The sequence below is a fragment of the Thyridium curvatum genome (assembly GCF_004353045.1).
Source record: "Thyridium curvatum strain D216 chromosome Unknown NODE_50_length_306471_cov_79.392670, whole genome shotgun sequence".
NCBI lineage: Eukaryota > Fungi > Ascomycota > Sordariomycetes > Thyridiales > Thyridiaceae > Thyridium > Thyridium curvatum.
In genome coordinates this window covers 114,532-132,769 of record NW_022156805.1, presented here as the reverse complement: position 1 = coordinate 132,769, position 18,238 = coordinate 114,532, and the positions used below count along the sequence as shown (strand labels likewise).

Below are 18,238 nucleotides of genomic sequence, written 5' to 3'. Positions count from 1 at the left end.
AAACATATCCCCTTTGTTGTTTCTCTCGTCTTTTCTAGTACAAGACTTCTAATGCAGATATTCCCCTATATATGTCTTGATCTCCTCGTGTGACAGGAACAAATGTGTTTTAAAAATGATTGCTGTATATCAGCTAGGGAAAGATGTGGCAAAGTTCACTCTCCCCACCAAGATTGACAACGCGGTACTAGTAAGGCACTGGGCACAGCATAGAACTGCGTTTGCTCCTGAGCATCAAGGCAGTGTATTTGATAAGCTACTTGTATGCACAACACAAACAATAACTGCACGACCCGTCATTTTGAAGTGAAGTATCAGGGCTGGTCGACGAATGGGCTTGAAGCCACACAAACCATGATTGACAACTGTAGCATGCTCTGAAAGGAAAGATATCATAACGCCATTACCCAATCCCACGAAAAGCCTTTGGGGGAAAACACACATATCCGCCGCTTGGTTTCTCTCTCTCTACAGTACTCCCATGGGCTCATCTCTTATTCTGACTCCTGACTAAGCATCCACCTCCTCCCTCCAGATCGAGAACTCCCCCAGCCGTGATCTAGTTATTCTGCTGGCTGTTCAGGATGCGCAGGATAGCGAGGAACAGGTTGATGACGTCGAGGTAGAGGCTGATGGCGGCGGCGATCTCCTCCTCGACGTGGTGCTTTCGCAGGACGAGCTGGGTGTCGACGAGGATGTAGCCGCTGAAGATGAGGGCGGCGAGCCCGCCGTAGACGAGCTCGCCGACGGAGCTGTAGGGGAAGAACATGCCCATGAAGCCGAAGAGGACGAGCCCCCAGAGGGCGCCGAAGAGGTAGGGCATCCACGAGGTGAAGTCGTACTTGGACTGGCAGGCGAAGGCGGTGAGGAAGACGAAGATGCCGCCCGTGAGGAGGACGGCGTTGAGGACGATGGAGGTCTGGTAGAAGGAGACGATGACGGAGACGGTGTAGGCCTCGAGCAGGGTGAAGCCCGAGAGGAAGAGCAGGTTGGTCGGGTAGGACTTGCGCTTCCAGTAGGTCAGGAGCATGAAGGCGATGGCGCCGAAGAGCTGTGTTCTGGTTAGACGAGCCATCATCATGGAGGAAGGAGGAGCTTACCGAGACCCAGACCAGGGCCGGGTGCGTCTGGATCCATCGCTTGTAGTCCTCGCTGATGAAGGAGATGGTGCTGACGCCGCCGGTGACGAGCAGCTGGACGGTCAGGATGGCGTAGACCTTGCGGACGAACTGGTTGCGGATGTCGATGGTGGCCTCGGCGACGGAGCCGCCGAACTTGAAGTCGTCGGGGACATCGCCCTCGCCGTTGCTGTCGAGGCTGCCGCGGGGCACGCCTCCGGCGAGCAGGTCCTCGTCGCGGCGCGAGGCGGCGCTGGCACTGGCGCCGGCGTCGGCCTGGTACGAGGGCGGGGCCTGGGTGTAGTCGGCGTGGTCGTCCGGGTCGACCTGTGGTGCGGGGGTGTACTTTGCGGCGGAGGCCATGATGTTCGTTCGCGGGATGGGCGGGAACCGAAGGAGAGCGAGATGATGGACCGCAATCTGTCACAATAGGGAGAAAAAGCAGAGAAGGCTTCCTCTAGGTTTGGGAAACACAGGGAGGATCAAATTAAGCGATGTTGGGGACGGAGAGCTAAGTGTCACGACTCTCTGGAAGGTTCGTCGAATCATCAACTGACCTGACTGCCTGCCTGCTGACTGACCAACGGCACTGCATCATTCATTCTCGCCTCCGCCTAATAAGCAAGGGGGGTCCACTGTAACTTGCTCCCCCAAACGCCACAGCTCTGGCAACAGGTAAATCACGTGGAGTGGCTGAGACCCATTCTTCTGGTCCTTCTTCACGTGCGAGGGAGGCTGGCCCACGGCTTGCACGGCTTGGCTAGCGGGCTGGTGCCGGGAAAGGAGAGAAGCGGCGCGCGGCCCCCCTGGCTCGAAAAAAAGCGGGAGCTTGGGGCGGGGCAGGATAGGGAAAGGGGCACGACCGTGGAGAATAATGGGCTGCTGATTGGGCCACAGAGGGGGATAAGGGCCGGCAGAGCGCCAACCATCAGTGTTGGTGTTGCTCAATCTTGTCACCTTTGCAGGGTTGGTCCTCATGGGTGTGTCCTGTCGACTTGTCATTTGCATATTTAAGAATTTAGCTAAAGCCATGCAGAGTGTGGTGCTGAAGAATTGGAACGAGGGGAGGTCTGGATGGGAGAGGGGAAGCGAGACGATTGCTCAACTACACCAATCGCAACCAGGACTGCGCTGAGAGTACAAGGAGGTACCCATCACAACTGATCTGATCTTTCAAAAAAGAGCCAAACTGTAGAGCCAACTTTGTTGAGGAGGCTTGGTGCCGATCTGTGCATCTGCAGCACCTAGCCCCCCCTGGCGTCCAAACACCCAGGCGAGCCAGACTAGCTGGCATGATGAACAGTTTGGCTTGTCGGGTTGAAGCAACTGAACCTTGAAAGGCTCGACTTGGCACTGCGCTTGGCTCTGGTCGAGACATGCAACTCTGTTCTCTCTCCACAGACACATCCACACATCCACATGTCCATCCACACACACTCGCAGAAGCATGCATCGAGCTGTGTGTGAAGTGCGCGCAAATCGGCATCACATGGCTGCATCACCGTCCTGCTCCATTGGGACATACCGAGTCCAAGAGCGGGCTGCGCTGCCAATCGCTGTGACCTTTCCCCGCCCTCGCCTGTCCATCACCGCCTGGCAAGTCTACCTATGTACCTAGATCAAGCCAGAAACCTCGCCAGATATACCTCTCTCTACCCCCCCTTTTGGAACCCCCAGGTGTGGACCCCAGTCTGTGGTGACATCTTGACCCTACCTTACTGTTAGTTAGGTGTTCCACTAGTAATTGCAGAGGGTTTGGCAAATCTCGTACCGCCATTGCCTGCTAGTTTGAGCTGCGAACCCTGCCACAACCTGCCTCCGGCCAGGCCAGACAGCTTCACCGCCTTAGCTTCCCCTCGGCCAGACCCACCTGGAAATTCAACACAGCGCAGCAAGCGTAACACGCCCGAAAATCGCTTTTGCTTGGCGCAGCACCACCTCGATTGTCTCGGTCTCCTCTTGTCCAGACTTTCTCTTCCACTTCGTAGACGGCCGCAGACAGTTTGTGCTTTGGATTGCTGTTCCTGTCTCGACTCCTTTCTCTCTCGACAGAGTCCACTGCACGCTCCTCCCCGGCATCCAGCAACAGAGGTGTCCCTAGATTTGGTGGTTCTTTTTTTTTTTCTCGCGCCCAAATCGTCTGGCCGCTTTGGCCCTGTCCTGCCGTTTCGAACCAGTTGCTGCCGCCGCCTCCCGCGCCGGACAAGCACGATAGAAAACCCCCCTTTCGCTCGTTTGGATTTGCCTGGCAGAGCCAATTGGTTCCAGCTAGGGTCTGGGGATTCTCGACAATGGCTTCTCCGACCATGATCAACTCGAATCAAATAGGCGATGCCGCCCCGAGGCAGAACGGCACAGCCGAGCCGCTGAGCAGAGACGTTGTCAACGCGGAGCTCAAAATGGCCGGCAAGAGAGGTCCCGAAACAGTCCCCCTCCGCGCAAATGCGTCCACCAAGAGCAACGTGGTGCTGGTGCGCAGAATCAAGAGAAAGAACGTCAGTCCCATGGAGCAGTTCACCGGCTGGCTTGTCAACAATCAGACGGGTATGTTATAGTCCCAAAGCTACTTGCTCCTGCGGCCCTCTCTGCGGTTTCGTGCTTCTTCTACCCCGCCGACCAACACGAGGGATTGCTACTGGCTGTCACCAATGGCAGCTCCCTCCGGCTCTGCCGTCATCGTCACACTGCTTCAGCGCCGGCCTCGTTTTGGAAATGCGCCCTAAAGCTAATTGGACTCGTATCCTTTAGGTCTGGCCTTCAACCTGATTGCCCTGCTCTTCCTCGCCCATTCGTTCTTCCCGTCCCTCCGAGCCCACACGACCAAGTTCTTCACCCTCTCCTACTTCAACCCCCAGACCGGGCGCTATGGTGTCGGCTCCGATGATACCTACTTCATCGTCTTCTTCGTCGTTCTCCTGACCGGCGTCCGAACTTTCACCATCGACTACATCCTGAGCCCGTTTGCCCGGCGCTGGAATCTCAGCAAGAAGAAGGAGCTGGCCCGCTTTGGCGAGCAGGGATGGCTCTTGATCTACTGCGCCGTTTTCTGGAGCATGGGAGTGGTAGGTGGTCGATTTACTCTCCTGCCAGCCCCTGGCTGAGCACCGTTGCACCCGTAAACGCAAAGCTCACAATGATATTGTTTAGTATCTCTACTACAGCTCTCCGGCGTGGTTGAATCTGAGGAACCTGTGGGCTCACTGGCCGAACCGGGAGATGGACACCCTTATGAAGTGGTACCAGCTGATCCAGCTGGCGTTCTGGCTGCAGCAGATCTTCGTCGTCAACATCGAGCCCCGTAGAAAGGACCACTGGCAGATGTTCAGCCACCACATCCTCACCATTACCCTCGTCTACTGCTCCATCCGCTACCACCACACCCCTGTCGGTAACCTGATCCTTATTCTCATGGACATTGGCGACTTGACATTGGCGGTAAGTGGTCACTCTCGCCCCGCGGGGACTCTTTTGTTTGATACAATGCTAACGCACCCCGAAAGATTGCCAAGTGCTCCAAGTATCTCGGTTACTCCAACTTCTGTGACTACATGTTTGGTGTCTTCATGGCCAGCTGGTTCGTCTGCCGACAGGTCATCTTCCCCATGGTCATCTACTCGGTCTGGAAGCACACCGGAGAGGTCATGCCCATCGCCTGCTTCAGGGGCTCCCACTCGGAAATGTCGGGGCCTATGGACCCGCCCACCGACAACAACTGGTATCTGCTCGATCCCTTGGTCGACAGCGAGGGCCTCGTCTGCTTCAACTCGACGGTCAAGTGGAGCTTCCTGTCGGTGCTGCTGGTGCTCAACCTCATCATCCTAGTCTGGTTCACCATGATCGTGCGGGTCGCGGTCCGTGTCATCAGCGGCACCGGTGCCGACGACGTCCGGAGCGACGACGAGGGCGAGAGCGAGGAAGAGGACGAGTTCGTTTACGAAGAGGCCCAGCCCCTCGAGGAGGAGGTCGGCGTGGAGGACATTGACCTCAAGGGCTGGGAGCGGAGGTCTGGCGTTAAGAGGCAGGCGTCTTCGGCCACGGGTGTCAGTCTCCCCGGCCACAGCGATCGCAAGGAGCTGCTGGGCCGCATTGGCTGCGAAAAGCAGGTTGATTAGAGAGAGAGAAAGAAAGAGATATAGATCCTCGGATGATACTTCCCGAGTCGATCTGGTGTTGGTCTTTTTGTTGTTATCCTTTTTCCCACGCTGCATTTCCTCGTTACTCTTTTTTCCCCCCACATCCCTCAAAAATCTGGAACGGGTCAGGAGTTGGGCTTCATTTTTGTGTTTGTTGTCTTGCGCGATCGTGTCTTGTTTCTTTCCCTACGGGTTCATACCACAGGCCATTTTGCCCAAGAGAGCAAAGCAAGGCCTTCATAGAGATGGACCGGGGGCCATGAGCATTCCCCGGCCATGCACACTGCAACGACCAGACGATTTTCACCAACCATGTCTCTTGATCTCTTGGGAGCATTTTCTTCCTGGGACTTGTCCAAAATTTGTGGTGATTCTTTCCAAACGTGCTTTTCTCATGCTGGGTGTGATTGCTGACACAAACCAAGCCACAACACGCTAGACTTGAAAACTATGAATCTTAACATGAATAGGTAATCGAGATGAACAAGAAATAGGGGAATCATCGAAATACAGAGATGAGTCAAGCACCAAGCGCCCACTCCCTTAATAGCAGGCTCGAGAAAACAGAAACAGCTACCATAATGCAGAGAACTAACCCCGAAACACTCAATGCGAGCGAGCCAAACAAGTCGCCAAAGTCGTCCACCGTATATACCCCTTCTTGCCCTCCTCCTCCTTATTCCGCCGGGGGCATGATCTCGCCCGTGAACAGGTCCTCGGACGGCGAGAGGTTGGCCGCGCACCACCCCTCAAAGTCAACGCTGCGCTCCTCCTCCTCGCCGTCGCCGGCCCCGAGCTGCCGGCGCGCCTTGGAGTGGCCGGGGGAGAAGTGGTAGTCGCAGGTGAGGGAGCGCACCATCTCGACCTGGCCCACGCCCCATTTGGCGTACTTCCAGATGTGGTCGATGGCGCCGATGGCCTTGTGCACGTCGCTGGCCGCCTGCTTCGGCGCCCACTTGGGGTCGACGGTCGACTCCCAGAAGCTCGCGTGGAAGAGCTTGGTGCGGCGGTGCCCGTCCTTGGGGTGGTCGACGGCCAGCAGGTCGTCGTACAGCTTCTGGAGCTGCTGCGTCGTCTCGTCGTGGTCGGTGGGGGCCTCGCCGCCGCAGCACGGCTCGCCGACGTGCGGGCGCCACTCCTCCTGCTCGACGAGCTCCTCGGGCATGTGCACGGGCGGCTTGGGCCCGCGCCACGCGTAGGGCGGCTCGTCGGCCTTGTGCGCCGCCTTGGCCGCCTTGCGCCGCTCGCGCGCCGCCATGACGCGCTCCCACTTGGCGCTCAGCAGGCCGCGGTGGTGCTCCCAGCGCTCGCCGCGCTGCTCCGACTTGGCGCGCCGCACGGCCTCCTTGCTCTGCCGCCGCAGCGCCTGGATGCGCTCGTACTTCTCCGGGTCCGTGCGGCGGAGGTTGTGCCGCCACGTGAAGTAGGGGATGTAGAGCAGGCTCAGCGTGTCGTCGGCCGAGGGCGTGCCGTCGAGGGCGCCGCTCAGCGAGAGCGCGCCCTGCAGCTGGGCCGTCAGGTCCTTGAGGGCCGCGAGCTCCGGGTGCGTTGCGCTGTCGTTGACGGCGGCGGGGAGGGAGGCCACGGCGGCGCCGAGGAGCTGCGCGTGGGCCATGGCGCGCGTGAGGAGCAGGGTGGCGTTCTCGGCGGGTGCTGCGTCCGGCCCGCCGTTGATGCTGTCCTTGTCGTCGTCCCTCGCGGCGAGGTCCAGGGCCCGGCGGAACTTGACGCTCGAACGGAGACGCTCGGCACCGCTCACGCCGCTCGAACGGAGACGGGGTAGATTGTTCCTCGGCGGGGGTATGCGGCGCAGCTCGTCCAGCTCTTCGCGAGGGGGCTCGTCTCCCTCCGGGATGGTTGGGAGGATGTGCACCCCCTGGTCGGTCTCGATCCTCTCTTCCTCCTGGATGGTCGGGATCATCTGCTCCCAGTTGCCCGAGTTGTCGAACCATCTGCACCTCGCCTGGCGCAGCGCCATGGCCCCGTCCTCTTGGCGGGCCCTGGCCAGCTCCTGCTCTTCCTCGGGCGTGGAAGCTCCCGAGTCGTCCGCGTCGTAGCCCTGGTCATGGCCGTCGGGCGCGTCCGTGGGCGGGCCTCCTCTGCCGCCACCGCCCGGGGGTCCGGTCGAGGTGCTGGTCCTCATGCGCTCGCGCTCTTCGTCGTCGGCCGACAGCCGCGACATGATCTCCTCGAAAGAAGACTGCTCGAGGTCCTGGGGCGAGTCGATCTCCGCCTCGGACAGGCTCGGGATGCCCCGGCCGTCGAGCAGGCGGTCGCGCAGGTCGGGATGGATGGGGATGCGCTTCTTCTCGCCCTCCCACATGAGCTTGTCGATCTCGCGCGCGTAGTGCTCCTGGCCGAAGTGCTCGTTCCAGCCGCGGTACTTGTCGAGCGCCTTGAGCCACATGGTGCCGTCGGTATGGAGGACCTTGATGCCGTCCGGCACGATCTTGGACCACAGGCACATCTTGTGCCAGTTCTTGCTGCCCTTTTCCCAGCCCGCGGGGTCCGCCTTCTTCTTCTCGCCCTTGTTGCCGCTGGCGTCGCCCTCTGCCGCCGGCTGCTCGTCGCCGTCGTCCTTGGCGTCCGGGTCGACGAGCTCGTAGCCGATCTGCGCGACGACCTTGCCATCGTGGTCCGTGGCCCGCAGGCCCACGGCGCTCATGAGCTGCCACGTCCGCTCGGCACCCTGACCCTTGGCGCCGGCGCCGGCGGTGTACCCGGCCAGGCCGCACGAGTTGGCCGCCTTGTCGAGCAGCATCTGGTGCAGCATGGGCAGCAGGCGGCCCTGGATGGTCCGGTCGTAGCCCGTGAAGGTGACGCCGACGCCCGGGGTGATGGTGATGAGCCGGTCCGCGTTGATGAGGGTGCGGTTGCCGACGACCATCCAGTTGACGATCTGCTTGGGCGTGACCTTGAACCCGGGCGGCATCTCGATGAACATGGGCGAGTAGTGCAGCGAGATCTTGCCGCTCTTGTCCGGTGGAGGCGGGGCAGGAGCGGCAGCGGCAGCGGCAGCGGAATCAGGGGCATTGACGCGGTCGTTCTTGCCCTTGCCTTTCCTGGCACCTTCTTCATCGCGCCTGAAGTGAGGAGGGCTGGGCTCGGGGACACGTGTCACTAGAGGGTGGAAGACTTCCGTCTCGGGGCGATAGATGCCACCGTTGACGGGAGTTACCAAGGGATGTATATAGTCCTTGCGGACTACCAGGCTGGGGTTACCGCCGCTCTCCTGGGCCTGGGCCTGGAAGGTGGCGGCAGTGAGGGCCAACAGGCAGCTAAGGGTGCGAGCGAAGCCCAGCATATTGATGACTACTCCGAGGCGTCAAGATATAAAACAAAAGCAAAGACAGCAAAATGATTGCCCTGGCTATACGGGACAGATGCTGACTCGCTCGAAGAAGAGATGACGCCTTGGGATAGAAGAGATGAAGATGGCTTGGAAAAATAACAAGAAGGGAAGGAGAAGGGAGATGGAAGAGTTCCGGGGACCGGGAACCAGGACTGCCTTTATGCCCTTTCGAATCAGTGCAGTCCCCGTCCACACGGAACGCTGGCTCTTCATCCTGATCATCTTTGCCATGCGTGCGACCTTGCCAGAGCAAATAACAATCTGTTACAGATGCTTCGCGCTGAACTCTGTATAGTGGAGCACACGGTCACCATTTGGGGAGCCGGAAAGTCCGCACGCCTGGTATTTCGAGCAACTTCTGTGTCTCATGTGTTGCGTGAAGGTCGATCTAGATGCTTCTATTCTTGGTGCGCGGGTCTGGAGTTCCGGGGGTGGCTCTCAAACTCCCGAGTCCGGGGCGTGAGTAAGTTTCATCTGTAAAATACATGCAAGTGCAGTTCTAAAGGGAGGTGAAATTTGGGCGAGTCTTCGCAACTCCGACAATACCGTAACGGAGTAGCAGAGTGGCCGGGAGCGCTTCAACTACCTCAGGCACGCATCGCTACCTTATTTCCAAATGAGTGAATCGACTTTCGGACTTGCCACTATCAATCCGGCCCGGGCACAACCAGAGTTGCAGTTCAATTGCGCAGATAAACAGACTTTCGGAAACACCACAACAAACCCTTCACAATTGTCTCATGTTGGGAGCCACTTCCCAGCCATAGTTTGACAACCATGGGAATTGCCGCGGGCCAAGAGCCGAACAGGCAACAACTTGCTTGTTATATATATTGTACTTTCAAGAAGTGTTGACAACCACATCCAAGACGAGCAAGTATGGAGATATCCGATTGGCCTACCAATATCAACCTGGAGAGGCGCGTACCAGATTCAAGGGAACCACGATACCCCGTTGCGCAGTACCCCGGGAACACGGAACTTGTGACCGAGAGGATATGTGCTCTCGTCCTTTCCCCACGGACGTCTGGAACACATGGGTCGAGAAGAGAACACGACAACAGAGAAGGAGAGAAACAGAGGGAAGCAGACAAGAGAAGGAGAAACTGCCGAGGAACGCAGACAGTCGTTTTCTATAAGAAGCCCGTCTCCTCCATCCCCTTGTTCCCTTTCTCTTCATCCTCTTCATCCTCTTCATCCTCTTCAGCTTCTTCATCGTCTTCTATCACTAGAGCACCCAAGACATCTTCGCGTCTGCTATCCATCCTCCATCCTTCAAGACATCTTCTCTTCTAGACGAAAGACATCTTCATCTCTTCTACTAGAGAAGACATCTTCACTCTTCTACCCTTGGATATCAACGCGCTGCCTAACTAGTTTTCTTGGGCCACCTCTTCACGATGTTCCCTCTTGTCGTCTTCTTCATCCTAGCGGCAAGCCTCGCCGCCACCACCACTGCGGGGTCCAGACCCCAAAGGCACTCTCTCGAGCTATTCTGGAGCCCGAGATTCCTCGAAGCGTCCACGGACGAGCTCAGCCCGGCCCACATCGTATCGGCCATGGCGCTCAACGTCTCGACGCTGTCCACGGGCATCGTGCCCCAGCATGGTCTCCCCGCGGTCAAGGTCACTGCATTTGACCACCGCCACCTCGACACGGCGGCGCCCTCCTTGTCTTCCGTCGACGCCAGCAGCGGCCTGCTCATGCAGTTCCTGCACAAGGTGCTCGCGGACGTGGCCGGGCACGCGTGCGGGCTGTCGGCCGCCAATGCGGACGACGGCGGCAAGCCCCTGATCGCGAGCCGGGCGGGGATCAGGGTCGTGGACGACCGGTCTGGCGACGTCGTGGCCATGCTCGGCTACGAAGTGGACGAGGACGGCGCCTCCGACGGTGGCAGCACCCGCCGCTCGAGCTGGTGCCTGCCCCGGAGCGCTAGCGCACCCCCGACGGTCGGCGGAGAGAAGTCGGTCGGGAATGTGGCTGTCGCGTCGGCGTCGGAGATCATGGACGTGCTTCGGGAGAAGGAGAACCAGGGATTCAAGGCCAACAGCCTCGGTAAGTGTTTTCTTTTTTTTTTTTTTCTTTTTTTGATCCGAAGTGGCCACATCAAGGTCGCACCTTCTTGGACATGGTCAAAAGACTCTCATTCGTTCTTTACTTCTTTCGTCTTTCATCCAGCACTTTCCCACCGCCTTCTGATGAATACATGACACCTTGCGAGATGGGATCAGGGCTAACAGTACCTCGTCCACAACACTCCAGTCCCGATCAACATGACGCACATCTTCGTCATGAATGGTCTCCTCGATCTCGCCCAGACAGCCGAGACGCCGGACCCTGCCTCTGCGGCCGCCACCATCGATTTGTCTTCCATGCCAGGCCCGGAGGAGCTCGACCTGTTCTCGCTCTGCAACATAACGGGCATCGCGCACGACGCCATGGTCGAGGCCGACAGCGAGCTGCAGGTGGCGAAGCGCTGGGACTGGGGCGACCCCGTCACGGGCGAGGACATGGTCTGGGACTCGCCCGTCGGCGACGACGGGGCCACGGCGGCGCCTGGGGAGCGCGACTCGGCGGACTGGAGCGGCCTCTTCGACACGCCCAAGGTCGGTGACGACAAGGACGCGGACGCGCCCTTCTCGTCGCTCGACGGCAAGCACCGCGGCAGCGGCAAGGCGGCGGACGCGGTCCTGGACGTGACCAAGGACGTGGCCAAGAGCAGCCTCAAGGGCCTCATCACGTCGGCGCCCAAGGTGGCGCTCGCGGCGGCGGGCGGCGGCGTGACGGGCGTGCTGGGCGAGCTGGGCAAGGCGGCGGCCAAGAAGGTGGCCAAGGAGGTGGCCAAGCACATCGCCAAGAAGACGGGCAAGAAGATCTTGGGCAAGCTGACGCACGCCGACGAGAGGGCCGAGGAGCTGGAGATCCAGAGGGCGGTGGACGCGCGCCTCGAGGTGGAGAAGGCGGCCGAGGCTGCCGCCCGCCGGGCCGTCAACAAGGCCAAGGACGAGATGTGGGCTGCCCAGGCGAGCAAGGACGCCGAGCTGGACCGCATGCGCAAGACGATCGAGGAGCTCAAGGGCCCGCCCAAGAGCATCCTCAAGGGGTCCAAGGCCGAGGGCAAGAAGGTCAAGTGGGACGCCGAGGTCGAGGGCGGGAACGCCGACTCTGAGACGGACGAGGAGGCGGACGCGAGAATGTCCCAGTCGGTGCCGGCGCTCGCGGAACGCCCCAAGTACCGCGGTGCCTACCCGGGCCATGGGATCGTCATCGACGAGCCTGGTGAGTCGTCTGGGCAGGGTCCGTCGTCCAAGGGCAAGGAGAAGCAGGGGACGGAAAAAGCAGCTGTCCCCAAGGTCAAGCCTCCCCCTCCGGCGCCCGGCATCGAGATCAAGGACGACGAGGGCGAGCCGGCAGCACCCGTCGACAAGAATGGCAAAGGCAAGCAGAAGGTCGCCTTTGCCGAAGACGGCGCCCTCTCCCCGCCTCCCCCCCCTTCGGCTCCCGGCGGCTCCAACGGCGACGGGGGCAACGACCCGCAGGACAACCGTTTCGGCCACCGGCCCGGGCAGAAGCTCGCCTACTGCGAGTGGGTGGGCGAGCCCGGCAACCAGTGGGCGCAGTGGATCCCCGTCACGGAGGAGTGGGAGGACATCCCCCTCGACGGCGCGAGCGACAAGAGACTCCGCCGGTCCGTCCCTGTCATCCTCGGCCCTCGTTCTTCCTCTCCCGAGCCTTGTGCCGCCGCGGCGCTCGAGAGCGCCTTGTTCCAGGCGCGCCAGCTGTCGGCCGTGCTGGCCCAGATCCAGCAGGAAGGCGACGTTGAAGAGGGCGACGAGGCGCTCTTCGCTCCGCAGCAGGTGATACTCGACCGCATCCAGGGCAACATCACATCGCTCCAGTCGTCGCTGGGTGAGGGCCTGCTGTGCGGCAGCCAAGGCGAGGCGGAGTCGGCACCGGCACCGGCACCGGCACCTGCCCCGGCGGCGTCGTTGTTCACGGACCTCACGGACGTGTTTGACGGCAGCGATCGGTACTTTGGCCTGTCGATTCGGGGCTTGAGGGTCGTCGAGGCGGGCGAGTGCAAGGATGCGCCGGTTCTGGATGCGGGTTGGCTCGGCTGCGGGACTGCTGTTGCGGCGGCTGCGTGATGAGATTGGCCTTTGATGGTTCTTGTTTGGGTTCCTTGTTCCTTTTTTTGCCACTGTTCATGGTTTTGGGTTCGGGTTTGGGTCTTTGTTCCTTTGGCTTGTCGGCGATACTTGGTGGACTCGTGTTTTCATGGTTGTTTGCTTCGATATTTTATTCTCGAAGATACCCTTTCTTGTGTTCTCAGCCTCTTAGTTTTGACCAGAAATGCAAGAACAAAAAAATAATGCTTGGCAAAAGTATTCTAGGTTATGTCCCTGTTGAGTGACCCGTCCGTCCCCCAGTGCTATGAAATGAAGGCGAAGATAATCTGTTTCAACTGCTGCAGCCAGCACATGGGCGGTGGCAGCAGGTGTACAAGTAGTGGCAAGTGATCTATCCATCAAACACGTTTCCGTTTCCACGTGCTAATAGGATTAACCCTCCGAGTCACAGAGCGAGAGATATGCGTTATCAACATTGAGGTATCTCCTGATGCAACTTCCGTCAACTATCTTGACCCCTGCTTGAGTAGGCATGATCGGCACTTTGGTGGCATCATTACTTTTGCTTGTCCATCACGGGGTCTGGTCCCTTCTTTCAGCATGCAAGATTCAGCATCAAGGATGGGCGAACAAGGACAGGAAGGATGGTCTCCATATCACATGCGTCCACAGTCAAGTGTCGTGAGGTAGAGATCTGCAGCAAATAGGACAGTCAACATGAAATGAAGCACTTACCATGTTCATCCTGTCGCAAGTCCAAGTACTGAAAGATGTATGGACAAGCTCTTGATTAAGTAGAATAGGCCTAGAAATACTTCCCACGAGAAACCATGCAGACTCTGGCCATGACAGAACCGAGCAGAATAAAACACACAAGACCGCTGAGAAACATGCTCCAGGCCATGTAGCCTGGGAGAAAGGGTCGAGGGGCAGTCACCACGATCACATACGAGGCACACAGACAAGAGAAGCACGGGACCCAAGGACGTAGAAAATAAGTGCATTTCCATCATAATGTTTTCCCCTATGCCCAACCATGATTCGCCATTTGCCTTGATCAAAGCTGTCCGTTTTATCATGCCGAAGAGTCGTCTGCAGGGATGCACATTTGCTCCATTCATCAGAAGAGACCTGGTGGTTTTTTTCTCAGAAAAAGATGCAAAGATTCGTGAGTCGCGTCCTAGGCGCATAAAAGTGGTTCTGGGCGAAGAGAATTGAAGTCAAGGCTTGAAAAAGATCTGGTGTACAGAATTTTTGATACACAACAAGAAGTGAAGAGAAGAAGAGACGACCGCCTCCCCCGATGAGTCGATCCAGGCTACTGACCTCCACCTAGACCGAGATCGACGATGCTAGACATAAGAAACGACGTCTTGAACGGCAGCATGGCTGAATCCCGTCAAACATGCAGCTCTACGTGCCAACCCCTTACGCGGTGACAGTCGACTTGCCGAGGGGACGGAGGACGTTGTCGCCATAAGCGCCGCCCATGTTACCTGAAGGCAAGACCTGTTAGAGATATTCCAATGGATGGAACGAGCAGGATGATAAAAAAAGCTTACCGGCAGGGAAGTAGTTGCAGACTGTGAACCAAGCGCCCATGCCGTCAAACATGGTGCCAGGGGGGCAGTACTGAGCGGCGCATCCGGCCGAGGTGGAGCCCTTCCAGACGACCTGGGAGAAGTGGCCCCAGCCCTCAAAGTTGCTCATGTCGGGGCTGCTCTGGCCGTAGCCGGAGTCGGGGTACAGCGGGAGCTCGCTGTTGTACCACATGTCGGTGATAGCCTGAGCGACAATGGCAGAGGCGCCCTTGGACTCGACATCGCCAGTAGCAGCGTACATGGCAATGTTCTGGCCGTAGTGACCACCACCGGGAGTGCTAAAAACAGAGACTTTGAGTCAGCCATGTGTGCAGGAGACATTACCGAGGGTTGGCTTGGAATAGCAGTCAACTTACAGGTCGTGGGCAAACTTGCAGCTCTTGGCAGACTGAGCAGCGTAGCCGGCGTGCTCCTCGCTGTAGGTCATGGCAGGGCAGCTGTGGTTGGCACGGTGGATGTTGTGGTGGTAGAGGACAGTGCTGGGGAAGTCGGTGGGCGAGGCAGCATCAGCAACCTGGACGGCAGGCTGAGGCTTGGGCTGCTCCTGCTGCGCCGGCTGGGGCGAGGGAGCGGGCGCGAACTGGGCCTGCTGGATCTCGACGGGCTTGACCTCAGGGGTAGGCTGGGGCTGAGGGACGGGCTCCGGAGTAGGCGGGGGCGGAGGAGGGGCGGCCGAGGTGCTCGGCGGGGGAGGGGGAGGCGGGGGAGGAGCAGCAGTGGTGTGCTGGCCGCCGTTGATGATGGACTTGGTGGGCAGGGGAATGCCGTCCGTGACAGTGACATAGACGATGTCGGTGACCGTCTCGATCTCGAGGACGCGCTTCTCGAGGGGCTTGGCCATGGCCAGAAGAGCGCCCGAGGCGACGAGGAAGAGAGATGCCTTCATGGTGATTGTCGTCTAGGTTGTGTTTGTTTGCTGTTCAAGTAACCAAAAGAACCAAAAGAGGCGATTCTCTAAGGCCTTAGTAAGTACTGGAGCGATCCAAAGAGGTTTTGCGCAAGACGCGAGGGGGAGACGAAGAGGAAAGGAAGCGAAACCAAAACACCAAAAAGAAGGGCGCAGACAAGGACTTGAAGGTGCTGCAACGAAGTGCAGAAATGAGGTTGGAGAAGATGTTGGGTGTTGAAGGGGAGGGAGGGAGGCCGGAGAAGAGGCAGAATGGAAGGAAATGAAGTTGTCCGAGGCAGGAGGCAGTGGTGCACCGTGGAAGTCGTGATGGAGTCGCAGACCCAGGTGGCTTTTGCCTCGACTTGGTCTTTTTTGGAGCAGGAATGGCCAGGCCAATAGTGCAGTGTGTTTTTTTCTTGGGAAGGGGCAAGGAAAGGGAAGGAGAGACAAGATGGGAAAGAAGGGAGTGCAAATGGGTAATTGGGAGATTGCCATTTCCTCCTCCCTGGCCCCGACTTATACAGTCGAGTGCGCAGCCCGTCCATCGCCACAGAAGCTCAAGGCACTCTTTTTTCTTCAACAAATGATGCAATGTGCTTTGACTCGACAAGTTTCGAGAAATACACAAGACCAAGAAAAATAAAGAGCGGCCTTTGTGCTATTATGGTGGTGGTCGGACGGAGTCAATGGCATGGTCAAAGGAGGACCGATCCAGTCAAAGGGCCTGTCACGCCTGACGCTTTGTCATGTGTGAGGGTGAGTGACCCTTTCTGGGTGCAAGGTGCAAGCAATGAAAGGGCAGGTGCAAGGCGCAGAAATGCAATCAACACATACCTGATGCTGTTCTTCTTTGTGATGAGAAACTTGAGACTGGTGATGGATCTTCTCGCGAAAAGTGAGAGGATCGTGAGGGCTAGATATACGACGAGCTCAACTCAAACTTGGTAGTGCAGCGCTGCTGTTCCCGAATTCCGTCAAGGACCTTGGGGATGGTGATTGAGAGAGAGAGAGCAAGGTTTTGAGGGTGTGGGTGGACAACGGCAATGGCTCCAGCGATTGCAGCTTGGTATCGTGCAGTTGATCGAGATATCGGAGTATTCTGAACCCTCTTCCAGGGGCTTGTGTCTTTCCTTCTTTTGTCTGAGGTGAGAATCAGAGACAACTGGCTGGACTAGAAGGATGGGAGGTGACGAATGTCAGTTTAAAAGACACGAGCCCAGGTCATGACATGACTCTTGGTGGTTCCACGAAATCTTGGGGGTTTGGGGTGAGAGTGAGAGCGAGAGTGGGCGGTAGCAGGATGGGTGGATGGATGGGTAAGGTGAAGTAGGTCACGATGTCCTCGTCTGATATATCGCACGGAAGAGAGGGGTGCGCAACCAGACTAGACTGGTCACAGACGTGCGCCCTCTCAAAAACAGGATGCAGATGAGGACAGGTCTGAGATGGGTAGAGGTGCTTTTGGCTGCAGGGCGGGGAGGGGAGAGGGGGATGTGCTTCGGGAGGTCTGAGACCCGCCCGGATGCGATGCGAGGAGCAGCAAGTCGACTTACCGGTATCGTCGAGACAGCAGGTTGTCGCTATTCGGTGGTTGCGCCGCAGGGCAGTGTGTGGATTTGTTGTTCAAGGAGTGGAAGCGTGTCTGATGAGACAGCGGGCCGAGGCCAAAAAGGAGCGTAGAGAAAGTTGGTTGGAGGGGAAAGGAAGGGAAGAGGTCGGAGAAGCGGTCGTGAAGGGGTGGAAACACAAGTTTAAGGCAAAAGGGAGGAGGGATTGGATCTGGGGATGAGGGTGGTAATGAATGTCCAGAAGTAGGCGAGTAGCAGAGACTCGGCTGGAAAGGGAATGGCGCGCCCTGGGCAGAGATGGGACGAAGAATCCTTGACGAATCCTTGACAAAGATGGGTGTGTATCAAGGTCAAGGTGAGAAGAGGGTGATGACAGGGTGAGTGGTGGGTGAGTTGGATGAGGGTGGTGGTATCGAAGTGGAATCGTGGTGGTGTGGGTGCAGAAGCAGGGGGAAGCAGAGCAGGGGAAGTGGTGTGTGCGTATTGTAGCCTGGATGGAGATGGACACCAGCACACCAGATTAGCTAGCTAGGTAGCGTACCAGCAAAACACACCTCTAGTTGATGACGAGAGGAGTCCCCTGGCTAATAAAACGGCGCACGATGTGACAAGTGAGTGACCAGGGGTGTGAATAGGTCGGTATGTCTGGACTTGGATCTAGTCTTGGGGTGTGTGCGTTACTTTGCAATGTGGATGTGGTGTGAGTAGTAAAAAGAAAAAGAAAAAGAAAAAAAAACGAAGTAAACGGCCGACTCGCAGGCAAACGGTTTCAGCCGAGTACCTAGTCACTTGCTTCATCCCAAGCTTATTTGTTTGTTGCTGCTGCTGCTGCTGCTGCTGCTGCTGCTGCTACCAAGCAATGAATCCCTTACTGCACTTCACGATGGAGAGGTCAATTGATGGCGAAAGGACAAGAGGGCGAGGCACCTCGCCGCATGCAGTACACATCTCACATACCCGTAAATGCACAAGAGACTAATCCCGTTGCCCTCTGGGCAGTCCTTGGTGTAATTTAGGAGTCAATTTGGCATTCATGGCACGGCCTGCTGTTGTGCTGGCCAAATCTCTCTAATTCTGGGGGGAAGACGAGCCAGGGGACGCACAGAGCGGGGCGTATAATTAGCAGATTGGAGGCACCCCTGATTATCTGCATGAGAGGGCCGGCACTATTCACAGATCGACGCACCTCATCCGCACCTTGGCTGCCAAGGGGGGTGTCTTTAAGAAAAGGCTATGAAGTAAGTAGTCAACACCTGTTCGCTTGCAGACGAACACCACCTCGAGAGGAACCACGAGGCCTGCACTGCAAAGACGATCAGTAGCAATGAATGAATGACACGACACTCCACGCCTGGAGCATTCCCGCTGGGCATCGCGACGGCGATGACAGTGACGATCTCGTGGCAGTTGTCCACCACTGCGGCTCTCTGCAGCACACAGGGCTGCG

The 18,238-nt window shown here is 58.0% G+C and overlaps 5 protein-coding genes across 5 annotated transcripts; 2 read left to right on the top strand and 3 right to left on the bottom strand.

The window, feature by feature from the left end:
* Positions 1-559: 559 nt before the first annotated feature.
* On the bottom strand, positions 560-1,481 carry E0L32_007946 (uncharacterized protein; the record flags this gene model as incomplete). Its single annotated transcript, XM_031142746.1, has 2 exons — positions 560-1,051; positions 1,101-1,481. The coding sequence occupies 2 exons, from the start codon at positions 1,479-1,481 to the stop codon at positions 560-562; spliced, it is 873 nt and encodes a 290-aa protein (XP_030992796.1).
* A 1,928-nt stretch (positions 1,482-3,409) lies between these two features.
* Positions 3,410-5,230, top strand: E0L32_007945 (uncharacterized protein; the record flags this gene model as incomplete). Its single annotated transcript, XM_031142745.1, has 4 exons — positions 3,410-3,662; positions 3,867-4,180; positions 4,266-4,553; positions 4,619-5,230. 4 exons carry the CDS (start codon positions 3,410-3,412, stop codon positions 5,228-5,230), a joined length of 1,467 nt encoding a protein of 488 aa, XP_030992795.1.
* A 697-nt stretch (positions 5,231-5,927) lies between these two features.
* On the bottom strand, positions 5,928-8,555 carry E0L32_007944 (uncharacterized protein; the record flags this gene model as incomplete). Its single annotated transcript, XM_031142744.1, has 1 exon — positions 5,928-8,555. One exon carries the CDS (start codon positions 8,553-8,555, stop codon positions 5,928-5,930), a length of 2,628 nt encoding a protein of 875 aa, XP_030992794.1.
* A 1,448-nt stretch (positions 8,556-10,003) lies between these two features.
* On the top strand, positions 10,004-12,751 carry E0L32_007943 (uncharacterized protein; the record flags this gene model as incomplete). The annotated part of the gene is made up of 2 exons (XM_031142743.1): positions 10,004-10,658; positions 10,866-12,751. 2 exons carry the CDS (start codon positions 10,004-10,006, stop codon positions 12,749-12,751), a joined length of 2,541 nt encoding a protein of 846 aa, XP_030992793.1.
* Positions 12,752-14,161: 1,410 nt separating this feature from the next.
* Positions 14,162-15,220, bottom strand: E0L32_007942 (uncharacterized protein; the record flags this gene model as incomplete). Its single annotated transcript, XM_031142741.1, has 3 exons — positions 14,162-14,229; positions 14,296-14,612; positions 14,691-15,220. The coding sequence occupies 3 exons, from the start codon at positions 15,218-15,220 to the stop codon at positions 14,162-14,164; spliced, it is 915 nt and encodes a 304-aa protein (XP_030992792.1).
* Positions 15,221-18,238: the final 3,018 nt, after the last annotated feature.